Here is a 23,691-nt window from a genome sequence, read left to right on the forward strand (position 1 = left end):
AGAGGGAGAGAGAGAGAGAGAGAGAGAGACCCTTCTTAGCGGATGCCTCCCTCCACCATCTGGCCTCAGCCTCGTCCTTGGCATAGAGGAGCTGACCTCTATGTAACCTCGCCCAGGAGTGCACGCGCGTGTCTGTCCATGTCTTTGCGTGTGTGTGTGTGTGTGTGTGTCTTTGTGCATGTGCATATGTGTGTCCACTGTCACCGCTAGATGTAAACTGGAGTGTCACTGGGATGTGTGTGGAGGTTAAAAGTTAGGAGGTTAAAAGTTAACTAAGGAAGTAGGAGTAGCAATAGTAGTCGTTTATTTATTAGTTTCGTTCCTTTTTTTTTTCATGAACAGAGAAAATACATATTTTTTGGGAAGTGAATAGAAAGTCAGTGGCAACTTATAAATACATCGCACATCGCTTGATGTATTTCTGTACGGCTTTTCCAGACAAGGATGAAGTTGTAACCCGTGTCCCAGTTCTGATCCCAGTTGAAAGTAGACTGACTCCAGCAGACGAGGCTGCAGCATCTTATGTCTGGGATCACAGGGCCGCTCTGCCATGAGCACTCAGCTGCTGTCACCTCTGTCACAGGGGTCTGTGTGTGTGTGTGTGTGTGTGTGTGTGTGTGTGTGTGTGTGTGTGTGTGTGTGTGCGCGCGCGTGTGTGTGTGTGTGTGCGCGCGCGTGTGTGTGCGCACGCACGCAGGTCTAACTTGTAACAGACAGTACTGACATGGTCTGTGTGTGTGTGTGTGTGTGTGTGTGTGTGTGTGTGTGTGTGTGTGTGTGTGTGTGAGAGAGAGAGATATATGTGAGCGTGTGTATGACACAGCATGTGTGTATCCCCAGCAGCTTATCCAGGGAGAGTTTGACAGATTTGCAGATAAAGCTCAGTGGAGGAATCCAATAGCGGCCTTCCTTTCCAGAGGGGATATCTAGCTGTGGCCGTCACATTAAAGACACTTGACAATGCATCACACAGGCTTATCTCCCCGGGTGTGTGTGTGTGTGTGTGTGTGTGTGTGTGTGTGCGTGTCTGGACACTCTTTGTTTGCCTCTGTCGTGCCAAGGGTTCAGGTTTCATGTTCCGGTGAGTACTGAACCTCTCGGCTCATGCACTCAGGTTCAAAGGTCATTTAAGGCCAACCTGCTGGACTTATGCGGCCGACCTCGACACGTGCCCTCTTAAGCTTCCGATGCAGCCTTAAACATTTAGTTGGATATGGGTTGGGGGGGGGATTATGGAATGGGCAAATTTTTTTAAGGATGTTTTTTTTAGGCCATTTCTGCTTTATTGGGATAGTCATGGGATAGCACTTTGGTGACAGACAGAACATGTAAAGTGTGTGTGTGTGTGTGTGTGTGTGTGTGTGTATGTGTGTGATTTATTGGGATAGAGACTGTAGAGATTGACCGGAAGGATTGGTGAGAGAGAGGAGGGATGACATGCAGGATAGATCGATGGTCGGAATCAAACCAGGGACCCTGCGATTACGTGGCATGCGCCTTAGTGAGGAGCTACGCCACCCAGGCATGGTTTTCAAGAATATTCTACATCACCATTCATTGACTAAATTCCCTGTCATACCACAAGGTAACGTGGTAACAAGGCACAAGAGGCTGTTATGAATTGCCAACTCAGTTCCCCCCCCAAAAAACATTCAATTTCCTTCAAGCCTTGTAGAGTGGAGACGGTTTACAACCTCTCTCTGTAATCACTGAGCTTGACTGAAGACCCTGGACATTAGCTCCCCAAATAAGCAGCAGGCTTTAGCTTAGCAGGCTACGACGGTTGACTACCTCGTGGGAGACCCAGATTACAAACCCTGTTTCGTCACACGTGCTGTGGTACGGTACCATAGCACTCAATTGCAGGCTTGTGCTACAAAGTTGTGTTGTTACTGTAAGTCTTGTTTTAACTCGTACATTGAGTTAAAAGGATCACCCAAAGCTTCCCAGTAGCATCCCTGTCTAGTTCCTTACCCTGAAATGAGTCTATGGACAAGGACAAACTTCAATCGAGTATGTTATGTATATCTTGACAACGTAACTAACAGCTCATTTTTTGCATTTGAACCAAAACCCAATGCAAGTCAATGGACCCTAAGTTAGCGGGTTTGAAGTGTAACGCCCAAATCCTCTCAAATTCTCTGAAGACACAGGATTACTTGATTCAAATGACTTGGAGAACATTTTAGCATAATGTCAATACAATACCAACACAATGTGGCTATCACCCATTATAGCTGTGAAGGTGTTAGCCAATACAGTCAATACAGCTCACTCCCACCTCCTCCATCCCATTTACCTTGATTAGAAGCAGTGATGCAGACACACGAGAGAGGCCCAGAATGAGTCCAGCTGCTCCCACGTCCAGCCATGTTTACCAAGTTTGGGGATTACATGTGCCTAATTTAACATGTGTGTGTGTGTGTGCGGGCTCCTGTGTGATTCCGTGTTCCAGAGCAGAACACAAACATGGAAAAGCACTTTGGTGACAGCCAGAACATGTGAAGTGTGTGTGTGTGTGTGTGTGTGTGTGTGTGTGTGTGTGTGTGCATGTCAGCCATCATCAAGGTTTTGTGAGAGTAGGGAATTGCATCACACTATGGTCCTATGTAGGTGAGGTTACTCTGCTTAGTGTAGGTAGTATTAACTGTCCATATCAGAACTTCAGTACTACATATTTTAATAAAAGGGGGTGTGTGCAGCCAAAACTGGTGTCCAGAAAATTGAGGAGGTTTAACAAAACATGATAGTATTGATGATCTATCATGATTGATTTTGACATGATTGATTGATGATCTATTGATGATCCATTGATGATCCATCGATGATCCATTCAGTCAGTAAAGTAATGTTTACTTTGTTTAACAAAACATGATCGTATTGATGATCAATTGATGATCCATTAAGTCAGTAGATGTTAACTTCGCCTGGTCAGCCTGGTGTCTCCATTGTCACGCCAAACAGCGGCGTTTGCGTTTCAAATGTTCACCATCTGAAACGCAAACAAACTGACCTGAACAGAAAATCAATCAGGTTTTCTTACGGCAAGGACTAACAAACACTGTTAGTCGTCCTCTTCTACAAACCCATCGGTTTTGAAGTAAACGTGAGGAGATTTCCAAGGTTAGATTCCTACCACACAGAGAGCCTGCGGACTGCCACCACTGTGCTGTAGCCTTTCCAGATGGGCGAGAGGGCCGCCCACAGACACACATGTAGCCTCCAGACATACGCTTGTTACATTCATGTGGCACCACCATCAACGATTTCTTAGCGGCTGATGCTGTTTGAATGAGACACAATCCCCAGGCCGTTTCACAGGCACCAGTGACAGCTTAATGACGAATGAACTGTGGTTCCACATGTAAGAACCGGAGTTGCCATATTCAGTCTGTGTCAGAGAGGGAGGGAGGGGGAGAGAGGGAGGGAGAGGGGGGGGGGGCAGAGAGGGACAGGGGGGGAGAGAAAGTCAGAGGAGAGAGAGAGAGAAGCAGAGTGGCATCGAGGGTGGCAGAGAGGGACGCGTGGGTGGCAGTGACAGGTTGTCTGTTGGAGTTGACTGCGGTTTTAGTGTGGTACACACACACACACACACACACACACACACACACACACATTAAGCCATCCTTCACCTCTTCAGTCATCAGAATCTCCCAGCCCTCAGAGAGCTGACGCCACAGGAACAAGTTGAGACACGCGCACACACACACACACACACACACACACACACACACACACACTGGGGCCATGAAGTCCTCATCTGGGACTGCCCCAGGGACCACGTGCACATTTTATGGTGATTTCAACCATGTTATGGAAGTTAGAGGAGAGCCCTGTCAAACGCTACATGCACAAGGACACTGCAGGTGTAGCTCTTATATTAATAATTAAATCATTTATTGTTTCATATAGTTGACATTTTCATCACATTCTTATTTTAAGATACATCAAACTAAATTGCACTTTTTCACTCCGGCTGAACTGAGCAAATATCAGAAAGTAATCAGATATCATATTCCCAGCTGAGGGGAAATATATTACATTCTATTTGGATTTCATTCGATTTTTATATGAGCATTTAGATACAAGGGAGATGGTATTTAATCTAATCTATTCCATGTAGGCGAGTTAGATGGATTTCTGTCTCATGCTCTGCCTGTCAGGTGTCCAATCCCCAGCTTCACACCTGAACTTGCTGACATGCTGGTTTGATTGCGTCGAAATTGCAAGGCCTTTTTTCATTGAACTTTCGTATGCTACTTGAATGCTACTGAATGTGTTCATGCAGGGAGTAAACCTAACAGTGCCTGTACTCTGTGAGTTTCAGGGTGTTAGGGCAACACGTTCCCATTGACAAGTGAGGTAACCCATTGACTGAACCCATTGACTGACTGGCAGTGACTGCTACTGAATTACCACTTTACATTTTTACATTTACATACATTACACTTTTGGGTTAGGGTTAGGTCACTCGTCAACCCAAGACGCCCAATGTTTTCCAACGCGTCGATTGGTGAGGAAAGGGCCCAAGCTGCAGTTTTTGACGAGTTGTGAATGAGACAGACAAACAGACAGACAGACAGACAGACATACAGACAGACATATAGACAGATAGATAGACAGATAGACAGGTTGATAGATAGACAGATAGATAGATAGACAGATAGATAGATAGACAGATAGATAGATAGACAGATAGATAGATAGACAGGTTGATAGATAGACAAATAGATAGACAGGTAGATAGGTACTATATTGATGTCTGAGGGGAAAGTCAGGCGTTACAGCACCCCTGACCACAAAACAACAACAACAACAAAACGAAGTGACAATTGAAGAATAGGCTAAAATAAAATCAGTTAAAGAATGCTAAATAAAGATAGACCACTCGACATTTAAGCGTGGTAAAGCAACTATATATTTTGTCTGTCTTTCCGTCTCCAGGTGTTTGCCACTGGTCAGAGGAACAGTGAACGTGTTACTTTTTATTCAACCCAAATCTCCTGATGTGAAGCATATGGTGTATAATTACTGTTAACACGCCGACTAAGTAGGGATGACAATAGGTGTTCTCCCCGGCTCCTTCTGTGTTGTTTCAGAGAGACAACACGCTGAGTGGAGCAGCTTGTGCCTTTGAGGCGTGCTTGTTTGGGTGTTTGGTTCACTGTGTTTGTTCAGAGTCACACACCAGAGCCTTTTAGTTGTTTTAAGCCAAGATGGAGTTTTAGTATCCTTCTTTTTTTTTTTTTTACCTCTTTCATGACTTTCTCAATGCAATGTCGTGTACTCCATAAGGTGTGTGTGTGTGGGTGTGTGTGTGTGTGAGAGAGTGTGAGAGAGTGTGTGAGTGTGTGTGTGTGTGTGTGTGTGTGTGTGTGTGTGTGTGTGTGTGTGCGTGTGTGTGTGTGTGTGTGTGTGTCTGTGAATGAACACGCCAAACAGAACATGTTCTGAACCTCATAATGATACTTTGTTGTCTCCTTGTTATAGAAATGTGTTCTATGCTTTACAAATGTTCCCTTATGAAGGAGCTATTCCCAAATTAGTTATGAATAAACTAAAACGTGTCTTTTCATCCAGCAGCTGATCATTTATGAAGACGTTGATCTTGTTCTCTCTCTCTCTCTCTCTCTCTCTCTCTCTCTCTCTCTCTCTCTCTCTTTCTCTCTCTCCCCCTCCCCCCTTCTCTCTCCAGGACTACAGAGTGAACATCTTCCTCCGCCAGCAGTGGAACGACCCCCGGTTGGCGTACGCAGAGTACCCCGACGACTCCCTGGACCTGGACCCCTCCATGTTGGACTCCATCTGGAAACCAGACTTGTTCTTCGCCAACGAGAAAGGCGCTCACTTCCACGAGGTCACCACAGACAACAAGCTCCTGAGAATATTCAAGAACGGCAACGTCCTGTACTCCATACGGTGTGTGTGTGTGTGTGTGTGTGTGGTGTGTGTGTGTGTGTGTGTGTGTGTGATGTGTGTACTTTCCAGTACCTCAAAACCCTACTGTGATCAGACTATTGTGGGAGAAAAAAGAGCTGTACCTGTACTGTATAGCATACCGCAATGCAGGTTTGATTGAATTCCAAACCAAATTCTAAACCACAAAAGCACCATAAAGTGCCACACCCCTCACAACAATAGATCAATCCTGTGTGTCCAACCAAATGACAAATCACAGGTGGGGGCGAGCGGGGGTGAGGGGGTTGGTGAGGAGAGCGTAATTATAACATTTCCACTGTGCAGCTGTCAGCCTGCACTCCTCTCATCTCCTCTCCTCAGTTCTCCCTCACCCTTCTCCCCTCATGCCTCATCATCATCTTCTTCTTCTTCTTCTTCTTCTTCTTCTTCTTCTTCTTCTGTTTCTTCTCCCCCCTGACCCCTCCCTCCCTCCCTCCCTCTCTCTCCCTCTCCAGTCTCCACTCAGCTCCTCTCAGACAACCGCCTAGTCTCTGAGGTGTAGACCAACACATAGCCCTCTCTAGTTACGTTCCCCTCTCTCTCTCTCTCTCTCTTCTGAATGTTTTACCAGTTGACGGCCCCCAGCTGAACAGTCCAACTCTCTTGACGCGCTTGTGAATAGATCAATGTAGGTCAATGGGGATGCAGAGGCGTGACAGTGATGACTACCCTGCGTACTGGTGACGTCGATGACTCAAATGTGTCTGTTTGTCTGTCTGTCTGTCTGTCTGTTGTTGACTCTCTCTCCTCCAGATTGACGTTAACCCTCTCCTGTCCGATGGATCTGAAGAACTTCCCCATGGACGTGCAGACGTGTATCATGCAACTGGAGAGCTGTGAGTACCGTGGCTCGATGCGTTCCTGCCTAGTTGTATGAACGTCTCCAGCACGTTTGTGGCCATGAATCGATGCACATGGTCTATACTCCAACAATACTCAATACTCCAATAGGCTGTGGCATTCAAGCGGTGATCGATTGGTGTTAATTAACGGGCCCAAAGTGTGCCAAGAAAACATTCCCGAATGACCGGGAAGGTGTGCAGGTGTTCCTAATAACGTCCTCAGCGAGTGTACATAATCTTGCTCGTTTTAACATCGGCACCTTTTACCATTCCATGTATCCATTCACAACAAAGTATCTGGCTTCTATCTCTGTTTCCAGAAGTTAAGTGTGCTGGCTCCATTCTTATCTAGATGTATCCGCTTGTTAAGTCTGACGTCAAAAGTGACGTTTAGCCATTTCCGAGTCCAAACCAAAAATTCTCCGCACCAGAGTACCTGTGAACTACAGCGGTAGAATGACAGTTTAATCGTTTTTTAGACTCGGATCTATTCATACAACAAGGGACACGGCACTTTCCCGTTTTCTCCTATTGTCAGGGTATTTGAGCCTCGGAAAAGCGCTATATAAATATAATTAATTATTATTGTTATTTCGGCATTTCGAAGACAGCGCCTCAGCCAACGTTGGACCCGGAAACACGTCACGACTTAACAAGCGGATAGACATTGTGAGGCAGCTCACTTCCAGGGACTATGTTTCCAGAGATCTGAGCCAAACAGAACAGACAGAGTTGGTGGCACTGCAGTAAATAATGGAGGATGTTCTGGTCATGGATCCTTGACAGGGCAGGAGGGACGGGGAGAAAGAAAACGTGTGTTCTTCCTGGACCGGGGTGTCTCACTGGCTCTGGGCCGGGGCCTCGAGGCCTCGGTGTCTCACCCGCCCCCGCCTCGTTGGGGCTCGCGGGGCGCTGGAGACGGTCGTCATGGGGACACCATGGTGGCCGGGTCCTCCCGGGAGTTCCGCCTCTCTCGGATAGTCGGTATGACAGATATAGAGATTGACAGATGGGTACTAAGATCTAAGGGGAAATTAGATCTATCCGAGGGAGAATTCAGGCGTTACAGCAGCTCAGAACACCTAAACAACAACAACAAAACAAAGTGACTAAAATAGTAGACTAAAATAAAAAATAAAACTAAAGATATACCTAATAGACCTAATAGACATCAGAAACCTTATTTATATACAGTAGGATTTAACATCCTCCAGCCTGACTCTGATCACCCCACTGGAGCCAGCCAGAGGAGGAGCTGTGCAGTCTTATTGCGGCAGGCAGAGAAGATCTCCTATGGCGTTTCTGAGTAGAGGGAGAGACTCCGCGGTCCGGCGCTCTGGCTTCCTGCGTTGGCTCCCGGCCCATAAAGCCCTGGGAGCTCGTTAGTCTCGGTTCCCCGGCGGGAATATACATATATCCATATACCAGGGAGGCTGGTGAAGGTAGAAATCGGAGGACGGGCTCATTGTAATGCATGGAATGTTTGATACCATTCCTCATTCCATGAGGCCCGTCCTCAGATGTCTACCTCCACCAGCCTCCACTGACATAATATACATAGTGCCAGATTGGCCCCTTTTCTACATTCACAACAAGTATTTGGATTCCAGCCCTGTGTTTCCGGCAGTTAAGTATGGTAGCATTGTTTGAAACTTCTGTTGATTCCATGAACTGCTATTGGTCAATATCACCAAGACAGTGCTAACTTTGGTCTGCCATGGGATTATGTGGTTTCATGTGAATGCATCATGATGCTTTGGCTTTGAAATCTCTCTGGTCAAACCCTCCTTGTGCTGGGTCTGCGTACTCCACCTCCTCCCATGGTTGACATCCAGGCTGACAGCAGGCGGTTGTGTAAGGTCCTCAGACTGATCAAATAGCTCTTTCATCTGATGAAGCCGTTTCTAGGCCGGCGGGAAACCAATGAGGTCAATGGCAGTTTGGAGATTTTGAGATTTTGTGGCTTTTACCTGGAGGTATAATGCCCTGTCATGCCAGTGTGTGTAGTACGGTATTTCCCTTAGTCACGTGCACACACACACACACACACACACACACACACACACACATAAACAGTCATGCACACGCACACACACGCACATCCAAACAGTTGTGCATGTGTACACACACACACACACACACACACACACACACACACACACGTAGAAAAGGAGGACATTTTGTGATGGCAAAAATATTTTTGCCTCCCAGTGTAATGCTGCCCTGTCATGCCAGTGTGGATGGCACAGTACTTCCTCATGTCATACACACACACACACACACACACACACACACACACAAACAGGGACGGACACACACACACACACACACACACACAGGGACACACACACAAACACAAACACTCTGTGACCTAATTTTACAGGGACATGGCGTCTGTTCCCTGTAGGAAGGACTGATTCCAGCCAGTAGACCCTTGGCTGATACCATGACGTACGAGACTGAATACACAGAAGTGGGGGAAATACCTACATGTATGGATTGGAATGTTACAATTTCTTTAGCTCTGTAGTTCTTTGAGTTAAGACCAATGTCTGGGCTAACTTTCATGTGAATAGCTGCAATGGAATTATGTTGAATTAAAAAATGGTTAAATACTTATTTCCCCCAAGGTAATAGAATATTAAAGCATAGGATATAATATATTTGCTATACATAAATGTAATAGTATGAAGACTATGTCCGTACCTCTATGCAAATGTCATCATTTGCCTTATAAGTTAAGGCTATAGTCTCCATCCATGATGGAAGACACACCTACTGTAGTAACATCATGTGGTCCACTATGAAGGAACTTGAGCACAGTGTGTCCTTGAGAGAGAGAACCTCAACAGCATCACAGCTGCCTTGAAAACCACACGCTTCTGTCACGTTTGAGTGTTTTATGAACCCACCACACAGTTCTGTCTACTGTGCAAGAGAGTATCGCTTACAAATCCTCTGTGTGTGTTTGATGGTTGAATTCAGTCACACATCTACGTCAATGTTATTCCCCATCATCATCATCAAACATAATGCCAACATGTTTCTGGTGCTACTCATATTCGGGACCACACACTAGATCTATTTATCACCAGAGGCATCAAAGCTTCATGTATTACGGCTATTGATGTTACTATGTCTGACCACTTTTCAGCTGCTCTGAGAAATGCTGATTCAGTGATGATAGTTAAACGAGTGTTGCAGAGCAGAAAGCAAATAGAGGAAAACTGAACTCCATGTTCACCTGGAGCTGTAGAAAGAGAAACTGCATTCTTATAACATTGAGTTGAATAGAGCCAGAAAGTAATTATTCTCTGACATCATTAGCAGGGATGGTAATAATACACTCAGTCTCTTCCACTATTGTTAGACTAACCAAACCGAAGGCTCAATTAGCGGCGAACCCATCAACTGAAAAATACAATGCATTTGCATCTTTTTTTAGTCACAAAATAAAAACAATTAGACAATCTATTCTGATAAATAGGAATAAGCTCCCATCTCCGGTAGCCCACAAAAGCAGTATTACTAGAATGTCTTGTTTTAAAACCATTGATCTCAAGGCTCTTGAAGAAACAGTACACAACCTTACAATCCTCCACCTGCTGTCTGGATTCGCTCCCCATAACCTTTTTCAAAACAGTTTTTAGCTGTCTTGCGGTGTATTCATTGCAAATTGTAAATAGCTCTCTTGTATCAGGCACTTAACCAAAGACTTTGAAAACTGCTGTGGTAAAAAAAAAGAAAAAGACCAGCTTAGATTCCTCCGTAATGGATTACTACAGGCCCATTTCTAACCTGCCATTTATAGGTAAAGTGAGAAGACGATCTATAAACAGCTCAATGAATTCCTGACCTCTTGTAGTCTTCTCGATCACTTTCAATCAGGGTTTAGACCTAATCACACAGCACTAATACAGCTCTTATTACGGTTTTAAATCACATTAACCTTAACACTGATGCGGGAAAAGTCTCAGTACTAAGGCTATTGGATCTTAGTGAAGCATTTGATACTGTTGATCATGATACTCCTAGACAAGCTAGATATATCTGACCGCACTAGCATGATGTGTTGAGTTCCCCACGGTTCCATTTTCGGGCCTCTTGTATTCAACTTATACATGCTCCCATTAGGCACACTCATTCAGGATGACAATGTTGCTTATAACAATATGACAACAGATGATCTTGCACCAATAGACTCCCTTATGAACTGGGACTTGACCACATTTTTCCCATTAGATTATTACACTGGCTCCCGGTATGTCACAGAATAGATTTGAAAATCATGTACAAATCCCTGAATGGTGTAGGGCCAAAATAGAAAGAAAAAAATAGAAAGATCCCTAAGATCGTCTGAGGCTGGCCTTTTAAAAGTTCCTAGAGTGAGCACCAAAAGTGGCGAGGCAGCATTCGCTCACTATGCAGAAAAACACTGGAACTTGCTGTCACAAGACATTAGGTCAGCCCCATCTGTATCAATTTTTAAACATATGCTAAAAGTTCTGTTCTGTTTGGCTTTTAATTGAGTGTATTTTAGTTAGGCTAGGCTTTTTTCACTGATTTATTTTGACATGTTGTCAATGTAGCTACTGTAGTCAATTGTTTGTCAAATCCATTGAGACACACAGGGAACACAAACATTTCTACATGGACGTGCAATCGCATGCGCTGGGCAAAACTGTCTCAAAACCGTCTGATTGACTGCACTACTAGAAATAGATAGATAGATAGATAGATAGATAGATAGATAGATAGATAGATAGATAGAAGGATAGATAGATAGAAAGAAGGATAGATAGATAGAAAGATAGATAGATAGATACTTTATTGATCCATGAGGGGAAATTAAGGCGTTACAGCAGCTCACACCACAAAAAGCACCAACAAAATAAAGTGACAATTGGATAATAGAATAAAATAAAAACGAAAAACTATATAAATAGACGTCTAAAACATTATAACCTGTAACAACAGTCCAGTATGATTTAACATCCCCCAGCCTGACTCTGATCACCCCACTCAGGCCAGCCGGAGCAGGAGTTGTATCGTCTTTTTGCGGCAGGCAGAAAGGTATAGGCAGAATCTCCTATACATCCATGTATCCATGGTGACGACCTTGGTGGGAACCCGACCCCTGAGACTCTCCTTTTGCCTCCAGGAGTGGGAAGTGTGAGATGGGTCTACAGCCGTGGTAGCCTTAGGCGGTGGACAGCTCAGCCACAGCCTACCGATCTAAATCCATAACCGCCAGTGAGGAAACAACACTATCCCCTTTTTCACAGCACTTCATTAACGCGTGTCTTCAGAAATGAACGACAGTATGTTCACGCGGGGGCAGTAATGGGTTAATTACTATTAACATGAATGACCCCAAGCTGCCCCTGTGGTACAATACGAGTACCCCCATGCACAAGCAGAACAAGCACCAGCGGACACGGTGACACAGCTTTATAAAGACCCAGAAAGATCCCGACTAATTACATCTCTGCGAATCATTTATTTATACGTGTTCACAAAACCGTCTCCTTTCCAGTGCAGTGCCGCGGCCCGGGGGATGTTGTGCCAGGCTCTCTTTAAAGCTTTGAGAAATCACTTGGCTTCGTTCGTAGGGCTGCGCTCTGTTTTAGTATGCGCCTCTGTTGGCCAACAATAACAAGGCCTTCCGGCTTCCCCTTTCCTGCGTCTGCAGATCAAAGACAGTGTTCAAAACCCAATAATGCGATTCGTTCAGGATTGGAAGAAGGACATTGATGATTGATGATGATTGTTTACCTTTTTTTTGTTGCCATGACTTGAGTTTATTTTTTAATTTTTTAAAATTTGTTTTTCAGATTTTATCCCTTTTTTCACCCAATTTGGTAGCCAATTGAACCCAACCTAGCATCCAATTATCCCCTGCCTATTGCGAGGGATCCGCCGCACGACCCCGCGGCCGGCAGTCCCAGAGGAGGCCGCCAGGCAGACTAGCTGACTGGCTCCTCGAGCCCAGCACCGTTATTCCAGCACCAGACGGGGGCGCTGTTGCGCGACGGATCCTTGTCCGGAACTACTCCTATACCCCCCTCGGGAGCGGCCGCCCAATATGCCGTTCCCCGTGTGTGCCCTGGCCATATCCGGGTCTGGCGAGCCGGGATACGAACCCCGGCCCCGGTGGGCAGCATGCACTAGTGGCCAGTGCTTTAGACCGCTACACCACCGCGGGGCGACTTGAGTTTATTAGCGGTCATTAGGGGCATTATGTGATCTTATCAACTGTAATGGATTGTGGTCTGATGCAGTACAAGATATTATGAAGGATTGTGGTGGTCTGATGGAGAGTAGGATGCAATACAATATATTATGAACAAGATATTAAGCATAGTCATGAGGTAGGCATCATGGGAGTATGAAAAGACCCTGGCATTTTCTTCAGTTTGGTTATTGGTTTTATTACTTTTGAACATGTGGCTGTGGAGAGTCCCTATGTGCCAAGTCCCTATATCCCATATCTGAAAGTGAGTCACATTGAGTCACACTGCAGAGGGCTACTTTCACTCAGCTCCAAATATGACCCCATCTGCACTGCCTCCACACACACACACACACCCCCCCCCCCATCCCCTGGGCTGGAGCAATGCATTCTGGAACATATCTGGAGAGAGAGAGTGAGAGAAAGAGATAGATAGAGGGAGAGGAAGAGAGAGAGGGAGAGAAATTGCTTTGAAGTAGAAGAAGGCTACTATTTGAATTCACTTTTCACTATTGTGTTCTACGATGATTTTAATCTCTTTGTTTAATCTTTAGTACTAGATTAGTACTAGATTAGTATTAGATTAGTACTAGATTGGGGCGGCTTGTTGGTACTATTTTGGTATTTTAAGATTAAAATGTTTGGTCTGGAAATTGGATCGCTTTTGCATCCAAAGATAGAGACAGCTTGCCGGTTTTTGATAGTTTGATCTGAAGCGAGGGACTGTTGAACACCAATGGGACATAAATGATTCATGTACTGGAGGTAGCCTACCTCACCTTTTGCCATACTTTATAAGCCTGCACGTCTTCAAAAGGATTGTGGCAGTTTGGTATTAATGTATGCTGTCAACGTTCCATAGTTACATATTCATATTCATATCCACATTCATGATTCATATATTGTATGACAGTGAGTCATGTGATCAGATTAACAGACTAATTGAATCCTGTCCTTCTCATTGGTCAATCACTTGAGAGTTACCTGCAGGCGTCAGTGATATGGACATCAGAAGCCCAGTGTTATGGAGCAACCATACTGTATCCACGGACATGGATTGACACATACTGTACATGAATGAACATCGCACACGCACACATACACACGCACACACACGCACACACACACACACACACACACACACACACACACACACACACACACACACACTCAGGGTACAATGGTAATGGTAGTAGTTACTCTCTCTCTCTCTCTCTCTCTCTCTCTCTCTCTCTTTCTCACACAGACACAGACACAGCTCCCTGGGGTTCCTTTAGTTCAAAGACGAAGCAAAAGGAATTACATTGATTTCCTGTCCATTGAAATAAACATCCCATACCCTTGGTAACCTCTTTCGTTGATATCTTTCCCAACACAAAGAGATCTTTGAGGACATGCCGAATGCAGCTTGTTTCATAAACACAGTCCTGTGTCCAAGATGTCTCACAGTCATGTGGCCTGTCTCTTCCTTCCAGTTGGCTACACCATGAACGACCTGATCTTTGAGTGGCAGGAGAACGGCCCAGTCCAGGTGGCCGATGGGCTGACCCTCCCACAGTTCCTCCTCAAGGACGAATCGGATCTGAGATACTGCACCAAGCACTACAACACAGGTAGGAGGGAACAGTGACAGAAGCATCGTTACACTTGGATTATAAACTTCTATAACCTGTCATATGATAATAATATGTCATGTAATAATATATTCATGGGATTCAGCAGATGCTTTTATCCAACCAGCGAGGATTGAACCCACAATCTTTGTTTGATTAATACCATGCTAACTGAGCCAACTGAGCTAACTTGCAAACTGTCTACTCTTGAGCTATGTGTTATATGTGAGTTATGTGTGCCACTCAAAGGGAACAGAAGATCACAGAGACACAAAAGTCAGAACGTGCTTCATGTACCCCATGCATGCATCTATTGACATGAGAATACCCCCCCCAAAAATCCATATGTGTTGAACTTGTGCAGCGCATCTACATAAGATACGTCTATGTCGCAGTGTGAATGCTTGGAAAAGTGTGGCCATTATGGAGCTTTTGATGGAACGCGAGCCGGCGAAATGAGGTGAAGGTGGAAGTGTGAGGGTGTGTGAATAATGTAGCGGGGGGGGGGGGGGGGGGGCTGCATTTTACATGAGCTGTCATGTCCGCATAGCCAGCGCTAAGTAAGTACATCTTGGCTCCGAGCTAATCAGGGTTATGTTTGCTTGAATTAAACAGAGAAATGACAGGAAACCAAGCCTGCAATGAGTGCAGGGGGGTAGGGGTGTGAGGGAGAGAGAGGGAGGGAGAGAGAGAGAGAGAGGTGGGGGTTGTAGAAAGAGAGAGAGAGTGAGTGAGAGCCTGATCGTTTGATAAATGATAAAAGTGTGTTTTCTCTCCTTTCGCTCGCTCAATTATGTATCCAGCACAGGCATCACCTTCCTCTGCGAGAGGCTTCCCGCACGGTTTTCATGTCAACGGAGGGCGTGAAAATATATCAATAAGTGCTGCTTCAGCTCACTCTGTTCAACAGACTCCGGTTTAATAAAGCTCTCTCTCAGTCGTAGGGGAAATAAAAAAACGCTTAATGAAGTTAAGACTCTTTTCTTCCAATTTAATTAAAATTATTTTCTTTTTTTCTTGACAAAATGTAACTCTTTTTCACACGTTTGGAAGGCTTGACAAACTAGACTTTTGCTCGTCCTGAAATCCACAGCACTAAAAATCTGTCTGTGCTCGATGTCTTATAGGGCATGTTATTTTAGCAGTGGAAAACGTGTACACTTCCCAGTCCCTAGACTAAACCCTCCTTCCAGATATGGAGGCTAAGACCCAGATTTCAGTTTCTTTGTGAGCCTTAATGACTGACTGCCCCTTATTCCAAAGACTTATTACTCTGACAATACGTTTGGGTCTCGTCGTCTGGAGACAGTCATTGTATCCTCCTCAGAGCACCTGGGCTTCCCTGGAACCATGTGTTTATGAATGGAGGGCTTGAATAGGGCTTTGCCCCGGGCTCCACTTCTATATTTAGAAACTAGCAGTCTTATGTATGGATGAAGGAGAGAGAGGGTGAGAGTGAGAGAGAGAGAGAGGCAGACATAGGCACAGAGAGAGAGAGACACAGACACAGAGAGAGAGAGAGAGAGAGAGAGAGAGAGAGAGAGAGAGAGACACACACACACACAGACAGAGAGAGAGACACAGACACACAGAGAAAGAGAGAGACAGACACAGAGAGAGAGAGAGAGAGAGAGAGAGAGAGACAGAGAGAGAGAGAGACAGAGAGAGAGAGACACACACACACAGACAGAGAGAGAGAGAGAGACAAACACAGACACAGACAACCATATTGATGGAGTCCTTGATTGATGTGAGGTCCTTTGGAGAGCAGTGCTGGGTGGAGGGCAGTGGTGGGGGGCGGCGGTCGGCCCCTTGAAGGGTACAGCCTGTCAAACACAGCCCTGAGTGGGCTATCTTTCAAAATGTCTCCCTATAATTGAATCAATTCCCACTTGCAAAAGACCTATTGATTGATTCTACCAGTCGATGCGGCTTCTACATAATCAAGTAGGAGAAGGAGAAGCCTTGTGTGGGTCTAAATAAGGAGAGGATGTGTCTTGTTCAGGAGGAGAACAGAGAGATAGAACATTATCTCTGGGAAAGTCAGTTATAGTACATATTTGAATTGTCCACAAATGTGATGATGTTTAAATCAATCCGATCCGATCTGTCCTGTCATTGATAACACGTCTGTGTGTCGGTGTGCTGTCATGTAGGCCCGCCCTGTCTGTCCATCTGTCTGTCCTGTCATTGATAACAGGTCTCTCAGTGTCCCCCTCATTGATAGCCTGTCTCTGTGTGTGTGTGTGTGTGTGTGTGTGTGTGTGTGTGTGTGTGTGTGTGTGTGTGTGTGTGTGTGTCTGTGTTGATTGATTTCTGTAGACCTCTGGTGAGATCAAAAGCAGACAGGACTGGAGCCAAAGCTCCCAGGGCTGCACACGGCCACACTCCCATAGAGAGGCACTACAGAAACACACACACACACACACAGGTGGGTTTATGTTTATAGATTAGATTGCACGGTTTTAATACCAATGAGCACTTCTAACTGAAATACTCCCAACTTTGAACACCTGGATTTTGGAATCTAATGTGTGTTCTGGTTGCTTAGATACACACACACACACACGCACACTCTCTCACACACACACACACACACACACACACAGCAGACTGCTGCTACAGTAAACAGTGCTCAGTGCTCAGTGGATGTAGTGCTTGTGTCATTACTGTACAGTATGTTCCTCCTGAAAGAACCACCCAGCTGCTCCTCTCTGCAAGACAGGCCTGGAGCCCCCACTGCACTCTGGGTAGGAAACAACTGGAGTGGTTAATAGGGAAGTAAAGAGGACATATAGCTATAGAGGACGTGTGTGTGTGTGTGTGTGTGTGTGTGTGTGTGTGTGTGTGTGTGTGTGTGTGTGCGCGTGCGCATTATTTCTAATCTGTGTGTCTGTGTGTGTGTGTGTGTGTGTGTGTGTGTGTATGTGTGTGTTTTGGGGAGGGTTGCCAATGAGGATTAAAGCGTAGTACATGATAATGCCATCATCGTTCCCGGGGATGGAGGCTGGATTCCAGGAGAGTGGAAGCAGGTCACACTGGGATGACAAGCTGTGAGGGCACGTTACAAATCCCAGAGTGCGTGTTTTGTTTTTATTTATTCATAGTTGTTGTTGTTGTTGTTGTTGTTGTTGTCGTCTTTGCCTCTGGACTGTGAGAGTGCTGTGGGGGAAGAGGCATCGTGTATTGGGTTGTGGTTGTGAATGACGCTATGTCTGTCTTAGAATCATAATACTGTAGCAACTGGCATTCTCTCTTTGTCTGTCTCTCTCTCTCACTCTCTTGTGCGCTCTCTCTTTCTCTCTCTCGCTCTCTCTCTCTCACTCTCCCCCTCTTTCTCTCGCTCTCCCTCTCTCTCGCTCTCTCCCTCTTTCTCTCGCTCTCCCTCTCTCTCGCTCTCTCCCTCTTTCTCTCGCTCTCCCTCTCTCTCTCTCTCTCTCTTGCTCTCCTTCCTTCCCTCCCTCCCTCCCTCTCTATCTAAATCCTTTAGAGTAGAGTAGATGCTAGTGATGAGATTGGCTCCAGCGGGTGGGGCGATATCTGACAAGATTCCACCATTACAAAGGTTTTTGAGGGTCAGGTAAATTTAGCAAGTCGCAATATATTTTTCTCTTCTCTTCCTCTTTCTATCTCTCACACATGGACACAGAGATAGATAGACACACACACACACACACACACACACACACACACACACACACACTGTTTAACACAGCAGTGACAGCAGGATGATAATCTCCTGTTGAAATGTGTCAGTCTAATTCAACAGAGCCAGAAAGCCGAGGGCTTTAGATAGACCTTGAACAATGACCACAATGTTTTTGTATCCCTGATACAATTGCTGAGAAAAAAAGAAGAACAAAAGAAAACTCTTTAATGTTGGATATGACTGCTCTGATTTTGATTGACTTACTTTCTGAAATGCCAGGAAGTATACCATCATTAGGGGAAATATATATATATATATATATATATATATATATATATATATATATATATATATATATATATATACAATTCTCAACAACTAGCATATGTTCCATATTTTAAGAAACACTGGCCTACCATCCTGCAATCTTTGTCAGTCCTGGTCACGGAGAGCATCAGTGGGTGCAGGTGTTTGTTCCAGCCTAGTTCTACTGTACCACACCTGATTGGACTCGTCAGCTGACCTTCAGAGCCTTGATTGGCTGTGTCTGTGATGAGCTGATACAAGCAACAAGGCTACACCTTCACTGTCCCTCCTAAGACCTCTTCATCCCCTCTACGCCCCTGGGCCGTTTTGGCCCCTGGCCCCAGCATAGATGACTTTTTCTTACAATGACTGATGGATAGATGATTCACTTACAACAAATACATTTGTCTAAGTAAGTCCCTCTGGATAAACGTCTGCTAAATGTCCCAAACTGACATCTGGAGTGCTGTGGTCTACCATACACGGCCCTTCAGTTGAACATCCTCATGGTGGAGTCCAGTCTTCCACACCATGGCCCATCCATGACTGGGTCCTCTCCATCCATCTACTGCCAGACCCCCTCCAGACCCCCTCCAGATCACTCATCTCTGCTTGAGTTAAGATCCACTTAGTGTCCATGCAGCCCCATGGCACACTTACCTAGAGGGGGTCAATAAATCAATGTTAACGCCCCCCCCCCCCCCCACACACACACACACACACACACACACTGCCTTTTCTCCCTGTTGGTCGGTGTGCTATAGGGACGAGCTGTCAATCAGCCAGCTGTCAATCAGGATGTACACACACACACACACACACACACACACACACACACACACTAATGTGATTTGGCCTTGGGTCATCTATGATGCTCTTCTACAGTCCTGTCACTGTCTAGTGATTGGACACGGTTTGGGAAGGTATTGGGACTGACTGAGGCATACAGACAGACAGCAACTCACACACCACTGAATATGACAATAAGGACACTCACATCACATTCCTAATACAGTTTTTTATGATTGCTAACTCACCATGTTCAATACTGAAACCACAGTTTCACAACTCTTCATACAGTCAGCAGAGCAGAAACCCATGTGAACAAAACTGTGACTCTTTCTCTGTGATTTGTGCATTGCTTTCATACAGAATGCATTCAATGACTACGTTCTCCAAATGCCATAACACTTCTCTCATTCAAACTCCCCCACTTGCAAAATACTATGTATTTGCAACACATTTTTTCATTGCTAACATACTGTGTTCAAAACTCTGAAGAACACGTTCAAAACTGAATTATTTGGTGCAATTTTGCAGTAATCATATTCCTATCATATATGACAGAAAGCTCACAATAAACTGTTTTTTTGCACAGTGTTTGAGTGTGCAGATGCTGTTATTTTGCACTCTATTGATACTCTTCAGTTCCAGAACCTCAGCAAAGTCTGATAAGGGATGAGCGGTGGTATTTTCACTATTTGCAGTAATCATATTGAAATGTCTAGAAAATAGCAGAATATATACAATGAAATGAAATAGACTAGATGCATTGCCAGGGAAGACATTAGATGTGACCAGATGCAGACCAGAGGGTGGACCAAAACCCTCAGGAGTGAGACATTTTTGGTGTGATTGCTATTGTATTGTAGCCCTAGAATTTCTGTTTTTCTTTTTTGTTTGAACTTTGCATCTTCCACTTTATTTTTCACTTTTCATTTTACACAAGTAAATGTAGTGTACTTTGAAGTAAATGTACCGTAACTTACTTTCTGCAAAGATACTGAAAAAAAAGGATAAAACATAGAATACGTAAAGGATAGAAGCAAAGGATAGAATAAAGGATAGAAGCAAATTGCGGCATTTCTGATTCATTCTTGTTGCCTAATACTTTACAGTTGTTGTTTGGCTAATCCATGGGAGGGTATTTGATTGGGAGTTTATTTTATTGTTTGATTCATTTGATTGGGTAAAAGTATGCATGCAGAGAGTGATTGGCTTAGATAGAAATGGGGGCGGGCTTAATGGAGGTAATCTGGGTGGCAGGGAATCGGAATGACAGTGTGAAGAGAGATGGGAGTTGGTAAGGAGTTCTGTATGATTGTGTAGCTTGTTAAATCTTTTTCTGTTAGTTTGTTCACTGTTTATTTACATGTACTGATATCAATGTGTTGTGTTTAGTTTTACAATCTGTTTAATAGATGAAGAAGGAAATCAAACCGAATTGTGTCAGTCTCATCATTTCACCCGTACTGCCGGAGCAAGCAGAGGATTCGCCATCAGCTAACTAGAGGGAGAGCTGAACAATTGTAAAACACCCGCTGACGACCGCAGGAGGACGGACCGTCAGTTAGCTAAGGAAATACAAGCACGGTTGGACGCAACAGAAGCTCCGGGAGTACAAGGATCCATTCACCGGAGATAAGAGCAAGCTAAAGCCTGGTCAGGTTAGTGACGCAGCCGCCAGCCGGCAATGGAGCCGCGGCGCCCGCAACTGTAGCTAACTAGCCACTTGCTAGCTAGCGTAGAGTAGCCAACTAAGCTAGCGTTAGCCCTGTTGTTGCAATAGCGCAGCAGACACGCGGTAGAGCTTATAGCACTCAAGGCTACAGCTAACTAGGCCGGAAACGGAGCCGTGGCGCCCGCGACTGTAGCTAATTAGCCACTTGCTAGCCAGCGTAGCATTAGCAAACTAAGCTAGCGTTAGCCCTGTTGTCGCAATAGCGCACAGGCACGCGGTAGAGCTTATAGCATTCAAAGCTACAGCTAGCTAGGCAGGCAAGGAGTGAAACAATCCACGGCTAGCTTCAACTGGTTAACCCAACTGCAAGAATCCACAGCCAGCTAGGCTAACCTACAAGACCCACCAAGAAAGGAATTGCGAGCTAATAGCAGCTACCCAGAGAGCTACCCACACCCAGCACTCTTCTCTGTGACTCTATTGACTGTTTGCATTAAAATAGGTTTGTGTGTACCTGGGTATTAAGTCGTCGGGGGGAGGAAAATCCTCTCCCACTTTATTATTTTATTTTTAGCAGTATCCCTGGGATGACCCCACGGTGAACCTGGTTCCGCTGCCGAAGACTAGTTAAGGAAGTGCAGGGACCAGCGCAAATCAGCTCAGGGAGTCAGAGAGGGCTGAAGACATAAGATAGAAAGACGAAACAGGTACACACAAGTTATTTCTGAGTCACAGACAGAATGGAGGCACTAAAGACCGAAAGGGAAAAGTTGGCAGTCACTTTTGAGAGAGGATATCGCCACATCATCAGGTCAGTGGCATTGATGGGCGAAGATGACATGAAACGCGAGTGGATAGCGCTCCTGTCAAATGCGAAAGACCTAAACTCTGCAGACGACAATTATGAGGAAGGTTTGAAGGCCAAAGCAAGTCAGGAACCTGAGACAGGCAACAGTCAGCTTCTTCAAGACATCACCAATGCCGCTGAGGAGAGAGCTCAGAAGGTTGAACAGGTCGGTCACGTCTTAAAGGCCAACATGTGGACAAGGTTCGCGGGAGTCGAACTTTCATCCACAATTAGACGAGCAGAAAGGAGTCACGAAGGCGCGAAGAGGATCAGTCTAGAGGAGGCAACCCACGACGTTTGTAAAGAACGAAGCACACTCACAGATAACCTCATCATCAAAGCGCGAAGTCTGCTATCAAGCTGGGGGGAGTGGATCCCTGTAGTTGAGGCGTGCAACACGAGAAAGTCACTAGAGGAGCTGGAGGACAAAAGGGATGAACTTTGGGAAACGTTTGTGACTGAATTTGGAAGAGTTGAGAAGGAGAATACTGACAAAATGGCCGACAAGGCCGCCGCAGCAAAGCAAATGGCCACCGACGCTCTCGCCGAAGATGAGAGGAAAAGGGCCGACGTTCTCGCCGAAGATGAGAGGAAAAGGGCCGACGCTCTCGCCGAAGATGAGAGGAAAAGGGCCGACGTTCTCGCCGAAGAAGAGGCCAAAGATCGAGCGACGAATAGAGAAAGGGCCGACGCTCTCGCCGAAGATGAGAGGAAAAGGGCCGACGTTCTCGCCGAAGATGAGAGGAAAAGGGCCGACGTTCTCGCCGAAGAAGAGGCCAAAGATCGAGCGACGAATAGAGAAAGGGCCGACGCTCTCGCCGAAGATGAGAGGAAAAGGGCCGACGCTCTCGCCGAAGATGAGAGGAAAAGGGCCGACGTTCTCGCCGAAGAAGAGGCCAAAGATCGAGCGACAAATAGAGAAAATAAAGAAGCCATTGCCAAGCTGGAAAGGAAAGCCGCTGAGGCAAGACTGAAGTCAGCTGATAGCGTGGCCGAGTTTGAGAAGGAGACAGCGAAGGTGAAATTGGGGGCCGAAGAAGAGATCGCTGAGGCAAGGCAGAAGGCGGCCGTGATTGAGTTGAAGGCAGCAGAAATAGCCGCTCAAGAGCGCGCCAAACTACTGGAGGCTCAGCGGGAAGCATGGGAACAAGCCCGGGAGGCAGGGCTGGAGAGCGCCACATATGGAGGCAACCGCACTAGAGCCAAGATCAAACTCCCTCCAACAAGGCTGCCCGTGTTCAGCGGGTGTATGAGAGATTTTCATCGCTGGCGGAAAGATTGGGAAAGCCTGCAGCGGCAGGGAGACCCATCGGGGTCGCCAGAGGTGAAGAAACTCCACCTCCTCGAGAGCATAGACCGAAAGGTTTTCGAGGAGCTCAAACTCTCGAGCTACCGCTCAGCGGAAGACGTATTCACAGCTTTGGAGAATCGGTTTGGAGACAAGGCAACCATCGCGCTGCAAATTATTGAGGAATTGGAAAGAATACCAGCGGTAAAAGGAAACCAGCCGAGGAAAGCGATCGACCTTATTCAGGCAGTGGAAAGAGCCCTCATGGACCTGACAGACTTAGGAGAAGTGGGCGCTATGAAGAACCCACTTGTACTTAGGGCCATCGAGAGCAAACTGCCAGATCGTGTGCAGGAAGGCTGGTTTGCTTTTGTAACCAAACCCAAAAACCAAGTCGCCCCAGACAAGCGGTTCGATGCTCTTCTTCTGTTTCTGAAAAGGCAGGAAAAAATCCTCGAGGGGATGGCTCGAATCCAAGGCTCCACGGAGACCTCT

The 23,691-nt window shown here is 45.7% G+C and overlaps 1 protein-coding gene across 1 annotated transcript in view; it reads left to right on the plus strand.

Annotated features, from left to right (window-relative positions):
* The window catches only part of glra3 (glycine receptor, alpha 3), a gene marked incomplete at both ends in the record, with an annotated part of 75,305 nt that overhangs the window by 32,156 nt on the left and 19,458 nt on the right, over nucleotides 1–23,691 (plus strand). Inside the window, 3 exons of the mRNA XM_080533388.1 lie at nucleotides 5,696–5,919; nucleotides 6,712–6,794; nucleotides 14,508–14,645. Coding sequence (XP_080389514.1) covers nucleotides 5,696–5,919; nucleotides 6,712–6,794; nucleotides 14,508–14,645 — 445 coding nt within the window. The remainder of the gene's footprint in view (nucleotides 1–5,695; nucleotides 5,920–6,711; nucleotides 6,795–14,507; nucleotides 14,646–23,691) is intronic.

This window comes from Nansenia antarctica (genome assembly GCF_963989245.1).
Source record: "Nansenia antarctica genome assembly, chromosome: 6".
Taxonomy (NCBI): Eukaryota; Metazoa; Chordata; class Actinopteri; order Argentiniformes; family Microstomatidae; genus Nansenia; species Nansenia antarctica.